Source organism: Bombus pyrosoma, linkage group LG7 (genome assembly GCF_014825855.1).
Source record: "Bombus pyrosoma isolate SC7728 linkage group LG7, ASM1482585v1, whole genome shotgun sequence".
Taxonomy (NCBI): domain Eukaryota; kingdom Metazoa; phylum Arthropoda; class Insecta; order Hymenoptera; family Apidae; genus Bombus; species Bombus pyrosoma.
The window spans coordinates 5,279,833-5,297,869 of record NC_057776.1 but is presented as its reverse complement, the minus strand read 5'-3'; the positions used below and the strand labels follow the sequence as shown (position 1 = coordinate 5,297,869).

Genomic DNA, 18,037 nt, shown 5'->3' with positions numbered 1-18,037 from the left:
AGCTAACGTAATATAAAGCTATTAATTCAAAACAACATAAAAATATCTGAATTTTAAATAAAAATTTACAATAAATCTTATTCTGTAATAAACATAAATTCAATTATATCTAACTAATGACAACCATTAACATTTATGATTACAGTGAATGAATAATTTGATGTTACTTGCATTATTGGTTATGTTTTTTTAAACGCACGAAATAAAAGGAGAAATATATGACATAATATATTTAATATATAATGAAATTCATACAATGTAATACTTCATTATGCTTTAAGTCCTGTTATAAATATTGTTGCAATAAGTTCTCTACTCAACAGTTATCAGGTATTTATAATTTTTGTTCATCAAAATGTTAAAAAAAGTAGTGTATATATAATGTTTATTATTACCATGCTTCTTTCTAGATTTTCCAAAAACTTTTAATAGTAAAAAAATTGAACATGGATGGTATCAGGTTTGGAAAGACAATAATCATTTTACCATTAAAAACAATGAAAAAGCAGCATTGAAAATGCTTTTACCTCCTCCTAATATAACTGGAACATTGCATTTAGGACATGCGTTAACTGTTACAATTCAAGATATATTAGCAAGATGGTATCTTTATAAAAGTTATTAATTATTTAAATGTTAAATCAAATAACAATTCAGAAGGTAATTTACATTTAGGTATAGAATGAAAGGACATCCTGTAATATGGATACCAGGTTTTGATCATGCTGGAATTGCAACACAAATGATGATAGAAAAATATCTTTTTAAAGTGAAAGGTATTAGTAAGTCAGATGTAGGAAAAGAACAGTTTCTGTCATTTGTTTGGCAGTGGAAAAATGAAAAACAAAATAATATAAAATCTCAATTAGAAGCTTTGGGTGCTAGTTTAGATTGGTCTAAAGAATACTTTACAATGAGTAAGGTATAATAGGAATTTTTCCATAAAAGGTATCTGAAGTGTTAAACAAGCAAAGTATTCTTTTATATTTGAAATTTCAGGACCATAATGTTGCTGTGATAGAATCACTTGTCATATTGAACAATCGAAATTTATTATATAGGAAGAAAGATTTGATAAATTGGTCTCCTACTCTACGTAGTACAATATCGGATATTGAGGTAGAACGTTTATACATTACTAAAAAGACACAGCTCCAAGTTCCAGGATACAAGAAAATGATTACATTTGGTGAAATAGCATATATAGCTTATCCAGTGAAAGATTCAAGTATAATCATTCAAATATAATACTACCATATTGTATGTAATCCATTTGTAAGAAAATTTGTTTCAATTTTTGTTTTCTTAGAACATGAGATAGTAGTAGCAACTACTAGACCAGAAACTCTTTTCGGAGATGTAGCAATTGCTGTTCATCCAGATGATGAAAGGTACACAAAATATATTGGGCATCAAGTTTGGCATACTTTAAGAGAAACATACATTCCTGTTATTTCTGATCCTTTAGTTGATAGACAATATGGCACAGGTAATTACATTTTAATTATTTCAAACTTTTATTAGTCTGAATAGCATATTTTTATAAAAATAATTCTTTTAGGTGCAGTAAAAATAACACCAGCGCATGATCCTTTAGATTACCAGATTGCAATGAATCATCAATTAGAAATTATTGAAGTTATTGATGAATATGGAAATATAACAGGAATAGGCAAAAAATTTAAAGTATATTTATCTTTTATTTAAATAATTGCATTTTTTACAAACTTCGTTTCAATATAGTAAATTCCTTTATTGTAACTCTTTTTTATTGTAAATTTTAGGGTTTGCCAAGATTTATTGCTCGAGAGGAAGTTTTAAATGAATTGTCAAATAAAGGTATTCTAAAAGGTATCAGCGATCACAAGATGTATGTGCCATTGTGTTCACGATCTCATGATGTCATAGAATACTTACTCAAAGAACAATGGTTTATTAAATGTGAAAGTATGGCTCAGAAGGCACTACAAGCTGTGGAACAGGGACATTTAAAAATAATACCTAATACTTATGAAAAATCGTGGTATGATTATCTCAATAATAACAGGTATAAAAAAGATATAAACAATATATAGAAAAGATTGATAATATCGTTTATTTCTTAATTATATATTTCTTTTAGAGATTGGTGTATTTCAAGACAAATATGGTGGGGACATTCTATTCCTGCATATTATGTTACAGTTGAAGGTAAAACTGAATGGATAATTAGTAGAACTGAAAATGATGCAAAAACTATTGTACAAAATAAATATGGACCAGATGTAAAATTATATAAAGATCAAGATGTATTGGATACTTGGTTTTCTTCTGCAATACTTCCGTTTGCAGTAATGGGATGGCCAAAGAGGGTATAAAGCTATAATAATTGAATAATATGTAAGATATGATTATGTTAGAAGATATATTTTTAGACAGAAGATTTTAAAAGATATTATCCTTTAACATTAATGGAAACAGGAAGTGATATTCTTTTCTTTTGGGTTGCAAGAATGGTAATGCTAGGATTGGAATTGACTAATTGTATACCTTTTAATGTAAGATCTTCTATTCTTTGGCACATATTTCTTTTAACATTGATATATAATCTTATAAGATTCATTTAACATTTTAATAACAATTGTTCATTCAGGAAGTTTTACTGCATGGTCTTGTATGTGATGCTTATGGAAAGAAAATGTCTAAAACAACTGGGAATATTGTTTCTCCAGAAAATATTATCAATGGTATTACCTTAAATGTAAGGATTAATATGGGTGTTTTATTCGAAAAAAACGTATCTTCTTTATTTTAAATATTGTGATGTAAATAGGACCTGGTTGCACAAATGAAAGAAAGTTATAATACAGGTTTAATTAGTGAATCAGTTTTAAAACGAATGTTAAGCGCAAATAATAAACAGTTTCCTAATGGTATACCAGAACATGGTGCAGACGCGTTACGTATGACATTATGTAGTCACAATATTAAAAGTTAGTACACATCAATTAATAATATTTGCTCTTATTATTATACAATTTTAATTATAATACATACAAATATCTTTGTTTAAATAGATCAACATATCAAGTTTGATATTATGGAGTGCCAAACAAACAAAATTTTTTTAAATAAGATTTGGCAAGCAGGCAAATATGTCTTACTGATGACAAGCGAACAAGTGTATCAAGAACCTACAAATATGACAATTATTGATCAATGGATTCTAAACAGATTATCTCTAATGATAAATATAGTCAGTGATTCGTTTATGCAACGAGATTTTCATAAAGCTATTGCATCAATGAAGCAATTCCTACATTATGAGTTTTGTGATTTTTATTTGGTAATACCATGGTTATTAAATTGAAATTACTAATGGAGAAATATAATTTAAAATATAATTAGAGATCTTATTTTATATAGGAAGCAACTAAATGGGGATATAAGAGCAAAGACATAGATGCACATATAAGTCATACATATTGCTTAAGAAAATGTTTAGAAGTATTTTTACGTATATCTGCACCTATAATTCCATATATATCTGATGATTTGTACAAAAGATTATCAAATGAATTCCCAGAATTTTTATCAGTGCCATCATTAATGCAAGCACAATATCCAGTACCACAACAGGTGAGATAACATATTGACATTTTAATATGTTTCAAAACAATAAATTTATATACATTGCAGTATAATGAATGGAGAGACGTTTCTCTAGATGAAAAAATAAATGATGTCTTAAATATTATATTAAAAATTAGAAGCATTATCGGTAATGTTAGCAAAAAATTAAGTCCAGAAGGTAATTATTTATAAATTATATACTTTCATGGTGATACATGAAGAAATTAAAAAAGATTTTTATTTACAGTTCACATTGTAACTAGCAAATTTGAAAATCTTAAATTTTATAATGATGTCATAAATTTAATTAAAGGTGGAAGTAAAATTTTTAATATTTTTATATTCCCAAAAGATGATTATACAGAAGATAAAAATAGTGTTTTTTATAATTGTAGTTCTGATTGTACATTATTTATTATCACTGAGGTAATTTAAACAATTATATATATATATATATATATATATATATATATATATATATATATATATATATATATACTTTTCATTTACAATGATTAATATTTATTACTTTTTTTATTTATAGAACTCTTCTATTTTGCAACAATTTAAGGAGAACATCTTGAAAGAAACAATTACACAGAAGAATTAAAACTAAATAATTTAAAAGAAATGTAATTTAAATAAATTACGTTAAAAAATATTTTAGAATGAAATTTGGTGATTGAAATCAGATTAAATATTAAAAATAATTTGAAACATAATTTATTTAAGGCATTCTATTGTATAATACAATGGAATCATTAATTTTCATCAATATCCATCTGCTTGTCTATAGGATCGCTCTTATTTTCATCACTGTCATCTGTGTGTTCACTGTCTGAACTAGAATCACTGGAATCATACCAAATTTGTGAAGACAAATCATCCCTTAATATTGTATTCCACTCGTCTAATTTACGATAATCTATAAAAAGAAACGAATTAGAAACAAATTTTATTTTATAAGTTTCTATTGTACGTACTGTGCGTACTAAAAAAATGATTAGAGTAAGGAATGTGAATCTGATTGGTTATCTCGTATAGACTCAGCACAATCATAAAGATAAGTACGCGTATTGGCCGAAAGCGTTAAATATATAAATGTTACATATATAAACAAACAACATAGCAATGCGTGACAGTGAACGATCCCTGTACTGTTGTGCTGGTCATTTTTTCAGCAATGCGCAATATATACAACATCTATCAAATTAATTATGTATGTATAAATTATTACCTATACTATAAAAGTCGTTGAGTGTATATTGTCTGTTTCCATCCTCAAATAAGCCTCCATATAAATATAAGCTATTGTGCTTTACAACTAATCCAGAATTCATTCTTGGGGATGGAACAAACACATCTTTATGTATGTTTTCTTTTTTATCAATAGTAGATATTTGTGTTGGTCCTATTGTAACTGTGAAGATTCCATCATCATCAGTAACTTTAGATTCAACAGAAGTAGGGAGTGGTTCTTGCGTATCCATATCATTGTCATCTTCCATTTCGATATCATTTTCTTCCCCATCATCTTCCTTCAATTTTCTTCTTCGACGTCGTGTAGTTATATCTCTTTTTCCATTCAGTGTTACTGATGGTAAACAGTAATACATTTATTCTATTATTCTATTAAGAAAAGTTTTATACTAATTAATATATTTACCTATGTGCCATTGAAATTTTTCTAAATCTAAAGCTACTAAGTCATTGTAAAATATTCCACGAAGTTCCTCTTCATTATCTTCTTCATCAAAAACTCCACCAAATAAGTAAGCTAAATTTGGTTGAACCAAAGTGGCAGGTGCGCTACATCGTGGTGATATTTTAACTCCTGATTGTTTTACAGACACCCACTTCCATTTTAAACCTGACTGATCATTTTCTGTGACATAATATTTAATATTGTTTAAAATTTTAATATATGAAACATTTTATATAAAAAATTGCTTACTCTCAGGAGTCAATAAAAACATATCACTATGAATGCAGCCTTTATCAACATCTTTTTTTATTCTTTCCTTACTATAACCACCATATACAAGAAGTTTATTGTCAGGTGTTGGTAGCAGTATACATCCAGATCTTGGAAATGGTGGAATACCTGATTCATACAAGATATGTTAATATAATAATCTGCTTTTAAACTATGCTTTTTATTTATTAAGATTTTACCTATTAAATCAATTTTGTGCCACACATATGTTTCAAGATTAAATATATGTACATCATTGTAATATTTATAATCTCTTAAGTTATCATGAAATCCACCAAATACTACCAACTGTCTTTTTATATGTGCCATTCTATGGCCACTTCTGGCTGATGGCCCACCAGGAGATCTTAAAAGGAAATTAAAAGAGATAAGCAACTGAAAATTTTCACTTGCAAAATATTTAAAAAATATGATCAACTTACAAAACTTTTTCCCACTTTTTCTCTCCAAATCGATAAACCCATAAATCTCTATAATGATAAAATTGTGATTCTGAAGGACTTGAAAATTCACCACCAAATACCCATAGTTCTCCTTTATTTGCACTTGTAGTTACAGCTTGATGACCACAACGTGGAGGAGGAGCACCAGGTGCTTTAATGATCATCCACTCATTTTTGTTTATATTATATATAAACATATCTCCATAAACAAACGTCTGCAGATAAATATGAAACATACAAGAGAAGTAGACATTATTATTTATAAAATCTTATATTAACATATAAAACTTTTTAATTTACTGTTCGTCCATCATGAAATTCTCCACCAAGCATAACAAGTTCATCTTTGGAAGGATGTGCTGTTAAAGTAAAATTTACACGTCTGGATGGTGGATTTACTGTTTTTTCAATAACACGTTGTCTTTTAGTTTCTTCTTTTTCAATTTCAGCAATCACATTTTCTATATCTTCCTGGAATATATGACAATAAATCAATATCATTTCTGCACTATGAATTATGCATTATGAATCACATTTATAATATTTGAATAATAAATTATATTAAGACTATAATTACATGTTAAATAGGGATGACATACAATAAAAATATTTTTCTCTTATACTAAATTAAATATATTTCGGGGCAAAATTTGACTTTTTTAGGAATGTTTAGAAGCTTTATAAATATGCTATAATTTCTTATATTTATGTATACATTTTCCTAACCTCACCAAGTGTAGCCAATTCTTTTTTTTGTTTAGCATTCAGCTTTTTTTCAGTTTTAAGTGCAGTTTTTGCACCACCACTTATCTTTTTCTTGTTTTTATCTTTTTTACCCATCTTATATGATAAGTTTTTTGAAGAGTAGAAATCACTTATAGTGACCTACGCGGCGTCAATACATTTGTCTGCACGCCTCAACCTCGACATGTTTTGCGATCAAAATACATATGTATTTGCGTAGTACAGTATTTAAAACTTATATAATTTTGCACCAACAAGATAGTTAGTGGTTTTTTATTAGCCAGAAAAATTAATCAGATTTTTTTGAAAATGTGTATTAAAAAATTATAGCCAATATATATAAGTTAAATTTTACTCTCTTTATAGGCGAATTTTATTTTAACGGTCCAAAAATTATTGAATTTTTATTTGCAATCTTATAGTTTTCGGCGTGTAGAATTCGAGTTGGGTATGTGGAATTTTTTCATATTTTCAGATTCTACACATCGAAAACTACAAGATTACAAATATCTTAAACCCTTAAAGTAAAGTTTAATTTTATTTTCACTTCTATCTTACATGTATAAGTACATATATTTATCTAGAATATCACAAAATCATACATTATTTTTTATTAACATTATTTTATGATTTCTTTTTATATTATTATTCGATCTTTTTACCACCACCGTATTTCTACTATGTATAGATATATGTATATAAATATATAAACTTGTCTTGATTGAAATATAATTTATTTATATTCATTAAATTTTCATTTTTAATATTTAAATTTAAAAAAATATTATAGTATCTATTTGCAATGGAAACCGCGCTTAAATTTTGATCATGAAACTAAATGTTCTGAAATGAGTTACGTTTCTTCGGTTAAAAGTCGATCACAAGTATGTACTTCTGCAGCAAACGTCAAAGTTGAAACAATCCTTAATAAGAATTTTTACTTTTCGAAGAAAAAGTGATATTTTGAAGATCATATTATTTAAAAAAAAATTCTATTACTGTATTCCTCACAGTGACGCTGTGAGATTGTTGTTGCAATTATTCACAGCATTGTTACCGTTCTAATACGTTCATGCAATGTTAGTTGGCTCTCTGTCCCGCGAAGCATTACATTATTTTTTTAGTGGCCACTTCAATGTTGTGATTATTTTCACATCTGATTAATTGTATCGTGGTCGAGTAAGGCGAGGTACGTGGTCGCATCATGTTTTGGGCAAATAATTACGTGTCATCCCCTAATATCGAGGCTCTTCTTAACAAAGAGGTAAAGAAGTCTTTTTTCAGATAAAACTGTTTTTCATTATGATTTAAATTTTGTACATTAAAAAAAATTTGTCGAGAATCCAAGCCACGAATGTAATATACATTTTACTCTTATATTTCTATCTTATTTTATTGTTTTACTTAACTCAACATTATGTCTATTATTTATTTTCTTGTATGCTATTATTTCTTTCACATAGTTTCAGTATTTTTCCTTAATAAAAATTTGTAAAATATATTAATAATTTTTCAGAAATGTTGCAAAACATTAAATTTTTTATGACAGTATGTAATATCTGATAAAGAAAATGACTAGTGCTTTCTTGAAAAGCAATACTATGCTTAATAACTGCCATAAGATTTAAATATTTACTATTATGTTGATAGTATTTATATATTTTCTTTTAACCTTGTTCCTTCTACAATAATTTAGTAAATCATTTCATATAATACTTAAACTATCTTAGTTATGATTTTGATACTTTTATAGCCTATAAAAGGAATAATGATGTCTTGTAATAATCTACATTTCAGTTTATTAAATATTAATTTTTGTGCTAATATTAAAGAAATTAAATTTAATTTTGTCTATAATTTTAGGATGTTACGTTGCATGAATTGATGGATGAAGAGGATATACTACAAGAATGTAAAAGCCAAAATAAGAAACTTATAGATTAGTAAGTAAGATTAAAACACATTTCTATAAATATTAAATGATACACATATCGTAATATAATATTATTTATAGTCTTATAAGATCTGATGTAATGGAAGAGCTAATAACAATTACAACTAGAGAACCATCAACAGATATAGAAGAACGATGGCGCTATAAATATCCAAATGTAGCTTGTGAGCTACTAACATGTGATGTTCCAGTCTTAAACGAAAAATTAGCAGGTTTGAATAAACCTATTTGAATAAACTTATAACAATTTAATTTTTCTCTATAATGTAAGAAATATATAATCTTAAATATCAAAAAGAATTTTAATAAAAATTCATTGTATTTTAGGCAACGAAGCATTGTTGGCAAAACTTTATTCTTTTATTGATACAGACCAACCATTAAATCCTCTTTTGGCATCATTTTTTAGCAAGACTATTGGAGTACTTATTGGTCACAAAACTGTTCAGGTGATTATAAATTAATGTACTAAATTTATTAAAATTGAATATATAAAACAATATAGAAAGTAGTTTTACATAATAACACTTTTTGTAATTAAAGTATAATTGCATTATAAGTATTAAATATCAAATTATCTTTCTTTTATTCCTTAATCATAACCTGAACTTTCAAATCCCATATTTCCATCTTCTCCACCAGAACTGGTATTCGTATCAGTTCACTTGTTTGCAGCTTTTAGAGTTTTTGAAAAGTCGTCAAACATGTGTCGATCTGCTTTTGCAACATTTAGAGACATCTGCAATTATGGACTTAGTACTGAAACTTGTTAGTCAGGTTGAAGGAAATATGCGGCAAAATATATTAAATGTAAGAAGTTTAAAATTTTTATCTTTAATATTGTAGTTAATTGTATGCAAAATTTAAATATTTTGTTTTGTTTTTGACTATACTGTTGTGTTTCAAATTTTATGTACTTATTTTTTATTGGTTTAACAGTGGTTGGATAGTCAACAATTAGTGCAAAGAGTGGTAAAATTATTGTCCCCAAACTCTGAACCAAGTAAACATGCAAATGCTGCACAATTACTTTGTGATATGATCACTGCTGCAAGAGAATATCAACGTACATCTACAGCACGTACTGGTCCAGATCCTATTTTAAATACTCTTGAGTCGTAAGTATAAATAATGGAGATATGAAGACAATTTAAGATATTTAAATTATATTTTTTATTACAGAGCAGATACAGTAAGCCTGTTACTAGAGACTATTTTAACTGGAGAAAAACTAGAAAGTAGTATTCTTGGTGGAATTCAGGTACTTCTTACACTTTTACCAAAAGCTAACAAGTAAGGATGTAAATTATTTAAAAAAATTTTTAACCTCTTGCAAGAAACTTTACATATCTTATTAACAGCTATGTTTGAAATTTCAGTGGAAGAAATGAGGATAGTGTTCAAGGAAATGGTATTGAAGATGAGATCACGGACAGTGAAGAACGTATAAAAATATCAAATGCAACTTTGCCTTACCTAGAACAGCTTCATAAACTTCTACTTGATCCACCTTATGTAAATATTATATTAATATTACACGCTTTCTCTAAACAAATGTATATAGCTTATAATATTGTTTAATATTTTTATAAAAACTAAATATCTTTGCAATGCATGCAAAAAATTATTTTATTTAATATAATTTTTCACAATCATATCTTTACACTACAGAAACCTCCTGTTAAGACAACTACAGGTGTGTTAGAATGTCCAGTTGGTATTACGCGTTTACATGTTGCAAAGTTGTTTACAACATTAATGGCAACTGAAAATGTAAAGATTTATGAAGCCTTAGTAGAATTAGGAACATTCCAAACGTTACTTGTAAGTGAATTTAATAATCATTCAAAATTCAATGTTTTATAATACTAAAGATGAATAAGAGATTAATTTTATTCTTTTTAAGGATTTATTTTTTAAATATATGTGGAACAATTTTCTACATACTCAAGTACAATTTTGCTTGACTTTAGCTATTAATTGCGATTTTAAAGATACAAATGACATTATTTATGTTAATGTAAGTATTGCAGTCAATAAGATTAAAAATATTTATTTTTATAATATATTATAAGTACAAATATTTTTGATTAATGTAATTATATTAATTTTTAGATATTTAACAAATGCAGATTGATAGATCGTATTTTGGAAGCATGGGACAAAAATGACAGTAAACAGTATGTTAAATAGTAATTGTAAAAGAATATTGCATAAGTTTATATTTTATAGTAATACATCAATTTTAATAAAAAACGGATGTTTTTATGTTTTAGAAATAAAGAAATTGAAAATAAGCAAGGATACATGGGTCATTTAGTAAACATTGCAAATAACATTGTTAATCAACGTGAAAAAAATGAAAATTTAGATAAATTCTTGAAGAATAATTTGTCACCCGAGTGTCTTAATAAATGGGATAATTTTGTGAATGTTGAATTGACGAAAATTAATAAAACACATCAAATTCTTTTGGTATGTATATAAGTTATTAGATAAATATCATTTATCTTTCTATTAATATTAGAATTGTCAATCATTGCTTAAGTTATAATTCGAATTTCTAGGGTGGAAAACCTCAAGCGTCCATGACAAGCTCCAGTGAAAATCCAGACGAATATAGTTCTTATCCCCAAGAAGAATTTCTTCAGGTTCAACGAGTCGAACAGGTTTGTATAACATATTTTTATGCAAAATAAATATAGACAATAAAAAGAAAGGTTGCAGAAAATGTACATAAAATGAATAGATTATTATAGATTAAGAAAGTTTATTTGTGAGTTATAATATTTTATTATTTTTCATAATATTATACAACATAAATAGTTTTACACCAATTATCTGGGACAACATATGACATCACAATTTCCTGAAAATTTTGGATTTCACGATGATCAATTTAATGATGGTGATGACGCTCTTCAGTAAGTAAAAATATATACTTTACTATTAACACTTTATTTTTGATAATTATTATAATTGTATTTGTATATATGTCCATGATTACAAAGTTCTATGTTGCAAAACAATTAAAGAAAAATTAGGAAAATAGTACTATAATAAAAGAACATAATATGAAGCTATACATATCTTCGCAATATCTCTTCTTTTTTATAAATGTTATTATAGTAATTCAGTTGATCAATTAACAACGATGAGCTTTACTATCAGCGAAGAAGATCTAGACAAAAGGGAAGATATGTTCAATAAGGTACAAGTTACGTTAATAAAATTTGTTCATGAATATTTCAAGCTTTAACTTTTAACGATTTTATATAGATATGTCAGCAAAAGCAAAAAGCCGATCTAGAGGATTGTAACACAGTAGTCGAATGGGGCGATGAAGGAGAACTCACTTTTCAGACGGTTGTAGATAAACGTGACTGGCCAACAAAGCAGCAACATAATGATTCTAATTCATCCGATGAAGACGATGAAGATACACGAGACATGCATATGGAAATTGATTCTACGGAGTGTATGGATTAATTTTCATAATTACTTTCAGTTTTTATTTTCTTTTACGAAATAAATGTTCAATTCGCCATCAGTTTCAAATACAAAAATTCTCAACACTTAATTTTTAAATTTAAGACACTGCTGCATTAATATTTGTTATCTCAGCTTGGGGTTCAACAGAACCATTACCTACCAATACTACACTTCCTGAGGTGAATCCATGGGACGTTGTACCATCAGAACCAGTTGAATCTACTGGTTGGGCAAATTTTGATAACTTTGAAAACACTCTTAACATGGAGAATGCTGTGATAATAGATAATAAATTGTGTGATGATGGTAAAAAGGAAACGTCGAATATAACAGCGGAGAATAAAATGGATGCTGCATTGGGAAGCAAAGCAACTCTAGAAGCTATTGGAGCAGGTGACATGAAAATTGGAGATTCAGTTGATAGTACCGCTTCATATATAGAAACAAATATAAATCATCAAAGTACAGAGAGTAATTTGTATTCTGGTTGTACTGCCGATAAAAATGCAAATCCAAGTGAAATTGTAGATAGCAGGTAAATAAAAAGTATTTATATATTTAAAAGTATTGCATATTTAAAAATATAATGTAAAATATATAACATATATTTACAAACTTTAGAGAAATCAAGTGTGAAGGGAACATAAAGAATACGGAAGTTACGACTACGGTACAAAATGAAAAGTCTTCGAGCGATTATAAAATCCCATGTAACTTAAAAAATGTATCATCGGAAGCTGTATTATCGTCAACAGATACCAAATGAAAAATTATTTGTTGAGTATGGTATTGCAATAGAACAACAAAAAGTCATATCAAGTATAAATTTGTACGAATGATCAGAATATATATTACGTCCCTATATTTTCATTAGATCACATTAATTGTGCTTCATTGCGTTGGCGCCTGGGTAACAACTCATAGCAGGGTATAAGTATGGATTGAAAAGTAAAAGACTAACCGACGCTCAACTATGAATAGTTTATTACTTGATGTATATGTCTATGTTCTCGGATCGCCAAAGTTCCAATTATAAATACAACTTCGTGAAATACAATTTTCCAGATTTTCTTAATGGACATTGTTATTAAAATTTTCTCTAGGTTGTTATTTGTACGTAATTAATACAAAAATTTGATTAAATTGTCACACATCCTTCGTGTTGCAAATTTGGTATAATATATTAGCATGATGAAGTAGATAATGTACAATTTGTACAAAATCGACGAATGCCAAGAAAATCTAACTTGGTCGCCCGATACCTGTTCTCACAAAAGTATTACATGCTGATGTGTGTGTGTATATGTGAATGTACATACATACATATACACATACATACATATATTGTAATGTTTTAAGTGATACTGATACGAGGCTGCTTAAAAAGAATCACCGTAAATAATAATATTTAATAAAAAAAAACTGGTGCTTTTGCTTCTTCGTTCGATAAGGCAAAGGTACTTACGTGCAGTGCCTATTGTTTGATTAAACGTTTGCTCGTGCAACGATGCGATATAAACAAGAAAGAAAATTATGTATTTTTATTACGTTGATGATAGTGCTCATCCAATGTATACACATGTAATGTAGTGAAGTATTTCAATGACGAATGTACTTTCATTTGCATTCCAGAGAAGAAACTTTAGTAAAACTTAGTGACTATAATATTTTCTCAAAATGATCTTCCAAATAATATAGTATTAAATTGCAAGGATCGAAATTTTAAGTAATTTGTATTTTCAATAATATGTATATAATTTTTTGAAACAAAATTTTGTGATCTGTTTTCTAATTGTCTAAGAAATTTTGTTTGCTTTGAAAATTTTTGGGTATAATAATGTGTTTATAGTACCGTACATGAAATATTGTACATAAGTAATAAATATAAGCAGTGTTCAGAATTAAAAAAAGATATTATTCTTAATACTTTTGTTTCGTATTATTATGTAATATTATTAGAACTATAAACGTACTCCGTAATATCATATATATATCATAATTAAAAACATTGATATAATATTTTAATTCATTGATTTATAAATTATAAAATATTTTTATGAAAAATGCTATAACTCAAATGTACTGCAAACATGATCGAGATATTTCTAAATAAGAAAGTAAAATCATAAAATTTCTTTATATTTTACCACATACTAAAAAAACGTACAAACAGTATTTTAGTTATTTAATTAAATTACATGTTATCATAATCCAATGAAAATGCTAAATGCTTGTCATATTTAAATATAGTATTTGAATACAACAAGAAAGTGTTACAGCTTCTAACTTAATGAATTACAAATAATATTGTTCATATTAATAAAAAGAATTTAAGAAGAAATGATAAGGATTTTTATTTTTTAGTTTCTTATATAGAGCATACAACTAAATAGGATCACCTAAATATCTGCTTTATTTATTGTTATATGAAAAGCTTCTCAAGACAAAGTTACACTATTTCAAGGACCACATGTAATGATGGAACTAGCTTCTTCTCATGATCATTTTTTTTTTACAAGATTTCAAGTCATCAGTGTTTTCTTAAATAGAGCTCTAGAATTTGAATTTTTTAATTTTGCCACATACCGATTAAACATTATTAAATATTATATATATATATATATTTAATGTATATAATATTCAGACGCAATAATTATAATTCAGACTAATTATAATTGAAAAAACATAATTCCGATGCAAATATCTCAAGATTAAATAACTGTAACAGTATGGTCATTAAGGTCGCCGAGTTTGTTTATTCACGCTCTATAAGGATATCGAAAAATAAATATAAGATTCTATTTAAAAAAATTGGTGATGACCTTGAAATTTCGTAGAAAAATGATCATAGAAGGAAGCTATTTCCACCATTACATATGACCCTTGCAATACTGTAACTTTGTTCTGAGAAGTTTCTTAATTGAACAATAAATAAGGCAGATATTTATGTACAAAACTTGGTGTGTAAAGTTCATAAAATCTATATACTAAATTTACTATATAAAATATTCAAAATACAAATAATATTTGCACTCTTAATCTAATTATGGTAAGTAAAACGATAGTTTATTAATATTTATCTTTCAACAAAGAATTTTCATCGTACATTTAATAACTCAAACACCAATCACTTTCTTTCAGAGAAATATTTTATCTGAATAGAACAGTTTTATTTACATAAATTTCAAAATTGAATAAATTCCCGCAAAATTTCTCATAAGATAATAATCATAATAGTGCTAACACAAAGTATGAAATATAAGATAGATTAATAGATTTAATAATTCCATGCATTTTAATATTTTCGTATCACACAATCTCGAGACACTAGAGACCTCTTTCTAAATAGTGCCAATAGATTACGTTATGTAATCTGGAATTTTATTATAAATTTACAAAAATCTTTGTGCAAGGATTATTTACACTGGTCACGTAATTTTATAAACAATCTGGTGTTCTGAAACGGTAGTAACGTTTTCTAAAAGCATAATTATTCCTTGAAATTCTATAAAGTCATTAATCTTTTGCGTATTTCATCTGTAATATTAAGTTTGTATTACATCGCAAATGAAGTTGTATATCACAAATGAAGTTGCTGTGTTCATGCTGCTGACATCTTAAAATTTATTGGTAATCTATTAATCATAAGTATATATTTAAGACATTTATTCGACTAATATACTATTACAATTATATACATTAAAAAAAATATGCTAACATTGATATTTTTTATCGTTAGTGGTAGCTTAGAAGGAAGATTGAAGTCAGCCAATACAGTCAGCTGCATTTTACGTGATTACATCATACTAGTGTACATAGTTGCGAAGCACACATATCAGTCTTCAAAAAGGTAAAAATTTATTATTACTTTTGTGAACATTTGTTCAGTGTACAATTCATATTTTATTCTTTTAAATTATTCCACACTCGGTTTTAAGAATGTGTGTAGCGATTTTGGTTTCATCTTCGAAATTCATCATACTTATTAAATTATTCTCAAAACTTGCTTTTTGTTAAGTACTCTTTCTTATTTATTTTTATCATGTCATAAGAGATATTATGAATATAATTATATTCTATATCTAATTGACAAAATATTATTTTTAATGTTTATCTTTTAGTTTAATGGAGATAGCCAGAGTCTTTCAAGGTCTGAGGAAATACTGGTTAGTAACATCTATCCCGACCTGTACTGTATTTGCTATTTGTGCAGATTTGAGACATACATATTTGTGGAAGAAACAATTAGCTGCAGAGGGGCAACTAAAATCAAACATTTAGAATGCCAGCATTATCACCAGTGGCACAACAAGCTATAGCAACTGTTGCTTTTGTATGTGTAGCATACACTGCGCGTCAACTTTACGACTATGGCTCTGGGTTAATAATGATAGACTATCGTGATAAATCAGCATTATATGGAAGAGAATTAAAACCTGGAGAACCTCCATCTTGGCCATAATTTACTCTTATATTATGTTATATTATATATAATATATTAGTTGTCTTCTAAGTACATCTGTATTTTAAAGATAACTATATGTATACAAAATAGTAAATTGGTAAGAGGAAATAATAAATCATGTAAGTTATAATGGTTTCATTATTTGCTTATCTATTAAATAATTGATGTACAATTGTTTTCCTTATCAAATAATTCCTTATATTTCTTGTTCTTATTCTTTTTTATTCTTTTCATGAAAAAAAAATAAAAGATAAAGAAAGTATATATACTCCATATCTGTAGATATTCATTTGCTTAACGAACTTCTCATTTGATTTATCTTTGCACATATTTTTCATTGGAAAAGGAAATTAGTTCAATAATTGTTAACATAATGAAATGTATCAATATTTATCTTACCACACACACATGTACACTCAATATTATTTAATATTATTTGTAGATCATGTATCTTCATGTAATGAAAACTTCTATCTCATGTTTCTATTACTTCATTGTACTGAAATAAATATATTTTGTTAAACAAATTTTTGTTCCTAGAATATTTCATGTACTGAATGTATTTATTTATATTAAATTGTGTTTATAGTTATATATAAACATAATAACTAGATCATCTATTCATAGAATTAAATATCAATGAATTTTTATATTTGAAAATAAATCATCATTCTATTGCAAAAATATATTTATTTCTCAATCAGATTTTGTTTTATGTTAAAAGGATATCAGATTTCACTAGTGTACTAATTTTTCAACGACATATATGTACTAATATAGGCGTATCTTAATACAAAAATAAAACTAGCAAAGAATATCAAAACATTTTGAAGTTTTATATTAAAACTGTCTAGTATTTTTAATTAGCAGCAATTTATCTTCTTTGAGGCTATTGGAAAGAGTAAAATAAATTAAATAGAACTTATATAAAATATTGTACAGATTAATTACTAAGTTCTTGAGAATTTTGTAATTTTTGTAGTTTTTGAACCTATCTCAAAGGTTTCCCCTAATTTAGATATTTTCAATTTGCGTCTATTGTAAAGAGGGCGCTATTATTGATTCATTAATTCAGGGCCATCTAGATGGCGTTCTAAAGTCTCCATGTAAAATTACTTTTTAATTTCATATTATTTCATTTTAAACGATATGATTTATACAATAAATATATAACAAATATTTTATGACTCTTTCTTAAAGTAAAGTGTTTGTACATTTTCTATATTTAATCAGATTTAACGAATTAATACCTTTCCGCCTAATATGGAGTACATATCGACATGCGCGCGCATATTGATTTGACCAATGGTTCCGTACATTTTACTGAAACC

General features: G+C 26.8%; 4 protein-coding genes across 8 annotated transcripts; 3 read left to right on the top strand and 1 right to left on the bottom strand.

The window, feature by feature from the left end:
• The first annotated feature begins 6 nt into the window (after positions 1-6).
• Positions 7-4,273, top strand: LOC122569069 (valine--tRNA ligase-like). Its single transcript, XM_043729545.1, has 16 exons — positions 7-330; positions 411-603; positions 676-922; positions 1,000-1,228; positions 1,310-1,489; positions 1,562-1,686; positions 1,785-2,047; positions 2,123-2,351; positions 2,415-2,537; positions 2,633-2,740; positions 2,813-2,972; positions 3,057-3,325; positions 3,406-3,618; positions 3,679-3,790; positions 3,860-4,038; positions 4,157-4,273. The coding sequence occupies exons 1-16, from the start codon at positions 243-245 to the stop codon at positions 4,220-4,222; spliced, it is 2,784 nt and encodes a 927-aa protein (XP_043585480.1). The 5' UTR covers positions 7-242; the 3' UTR covers positions 4,223-4,273.
• Positions 4,274-4,319: 46 nt separating this feature from the next.
• On the bottom strand, positions 4,320-7,294 carry LOC122569071 (kelch domain-containing protein 4-like). Of its 2 annotated transcripts, none has more exons than XM_043729547.1 (8): positions 6,778-7,294; positions 6,352-6,522; positions 6,031-6,266; positions 5,788-5,954; positions 5,567-5,716; positions 5,279-5,497; positions 4,850-5,206; positions 4,320-4,537 (listed from the first exon to the last, which is right to left on the bottom strand). In XM_043729547.1, exons 1-8 carry the CDS (start codon positions 6,889-6,891, stop codon positions 4,374-4,376), a joined length of 1,578 nt encoding a protein of 525 aa, XP_043585482.1. In that variant the 5' UTR covers positions 6,892-7,294; the 3' UTR covers positions 4,320-4,373. The 2 variants fall into 2 exon arrangements, with proteins under 2 accessions (XP_043585482.1, XP_043585483.1); XM_043729548.1 differs by lacking the exon at positions 6,778-7,294 and adding an exon at positions 6,629-6,767.
• Positions 7,295-7,643: 349 nt separating this feature from the next.
• On the top strand, positions 7,644-13,316 carry LOC122569516 (serine/threonine-protein phosphatase 6 regulatory subunit 3). Of its 4 annotated transcripts, none has more exons than XM_043730671.1 (19): positions 7,644-8,059; positions 8,659-8,738; positions 8,810-8,961; positions 9,077-9,198; positions 9,392-9,559; positions 9,689-9,867; positions 9,932-10,042; positions 10,129-10,264; positions 10,421-10,573; positions 10,656-10,769; positions 10,865-10,929; positions 11,026-11,224; positions 11,317-11,418; positions 11,576-11,673; positions 11,879-11,960; positions 12,029-12,227; positions 12,374-12,776; positions 12,863-13,017; positions 13,116-13,316. In XM_043730671.1, the coding sequence occupies exons 1-18, from the start codon at positions 8,000-8,002 to the stop codon at positions 13,005-13,007; spliced, it is 2,568 nt and encodes an 855-aa protein (XP_043586606.1). In that variant the 5' UTR covers positions 7,644-7,999; the 3' UTR covers positions 13,008-13,017; positions 13,116-13,316. The 4 variants fall into 4 exon arrangements, with proteins under 4 accessions (XP_043586606.1, XP_043586604.1, XP_043586603.1 ...); XM_043730669.1 differs by having other exon boundaries at positions 12,863-13,022; XM_043730668.1 differs by having other exon boundaries at positions 12,863-13,027.
• A 3,068-nt stretch (positions 13,317-16,384) lies between these two features.
• Positions 16,385-16,836, top strand: LOC122569521. The gene has a single exon (XM_043730680.1). It carries the CDS (start codon positions 16,524-16,526, stop codon positions 16,701-16,703), a length of 180 nt encoding a protein of 59 aa, XP_043586615.1. The 5' UTR covers positions 16,385-16,523; the 3' UTR covers positions 16,704-16,836.
• Positions 16,837-18,037: the final 1,201 nt, after the last annotated feature.

Excerpts from the sequence above, each read along its gene's own strand:
- LOC122569516 (XM_043730671.1), top strand. The coding sequence starts at position 8,000 with ATGTTTTGGGCAAATAATTACGTGTCATCCCCTAATATCGAGGCTCTT. Across the intron at positions 8,060-8,658 it reads AGGCTCTTCTTAACAAAGAG|GATGTTACGTTGCATGAATT; the intron begins GTAAAGAAGTCT and ends CTATAATTTTAG. Across the intron at positions 8,962-9,076 it reads CTTAAACGAAAAATTAGCAG|GCAACGAAGCATTGTTGGCA; the intron begins GTTTGAATAAAC and ends ATTGTATTTTAG.
- LOC122569071 (XM_043729547.1), bottom strand. The coding sequence starts at position 6,891 with ATGGGTAAAAAAGATAAAAACAAGAAAAAGATAAGTGGTGGTGCAAAA. Across the intron at positions 6,523-6,777 it reads AATTGGCTACACTTGGTGAG|GAAGATATAGAAAATGTGAT; the intron begins GTTAGGAAAATG and ends CATATATTCCAG. Across the intron at positions 5,955-6,030 it reads AAAAAGTGGGAAAAAGTTTT|ATCTCCTGGTGGGCCATCAG; the intron begins GTAAGTTGATCA and ends TTTCCTTTTAAG.
- LOC122569521 (XM_043730680.1), top strand. The coding sequence starts at position 16,524 with ATGCCAGCATTATCACCAGTGGCACAACAAGCTATAGCAACTGTTGCT.
- LOC122569069 (XM_043729545.1), top strand. The coding sequence starts at position 243 with ATGAAATTCATACAATGTAATACTTCATTATGCTTTAAGTCCTGTTAT. Across the intron at positions 1,490-1,561 it reads TGATAGACAATATGGCACAG|GTGCAGTAAAAATAACACCA; the intron begins GTAATTACATTT and ends TAATTCTTTTAG. Across the intron at positions 2,973-3,056 it reads ATGTAGTCACAATATTAAAA|ATCAACATATCAAGTTTGAT; the intron begins GTTAGTACACAT and ends TTGTTTAAATAG.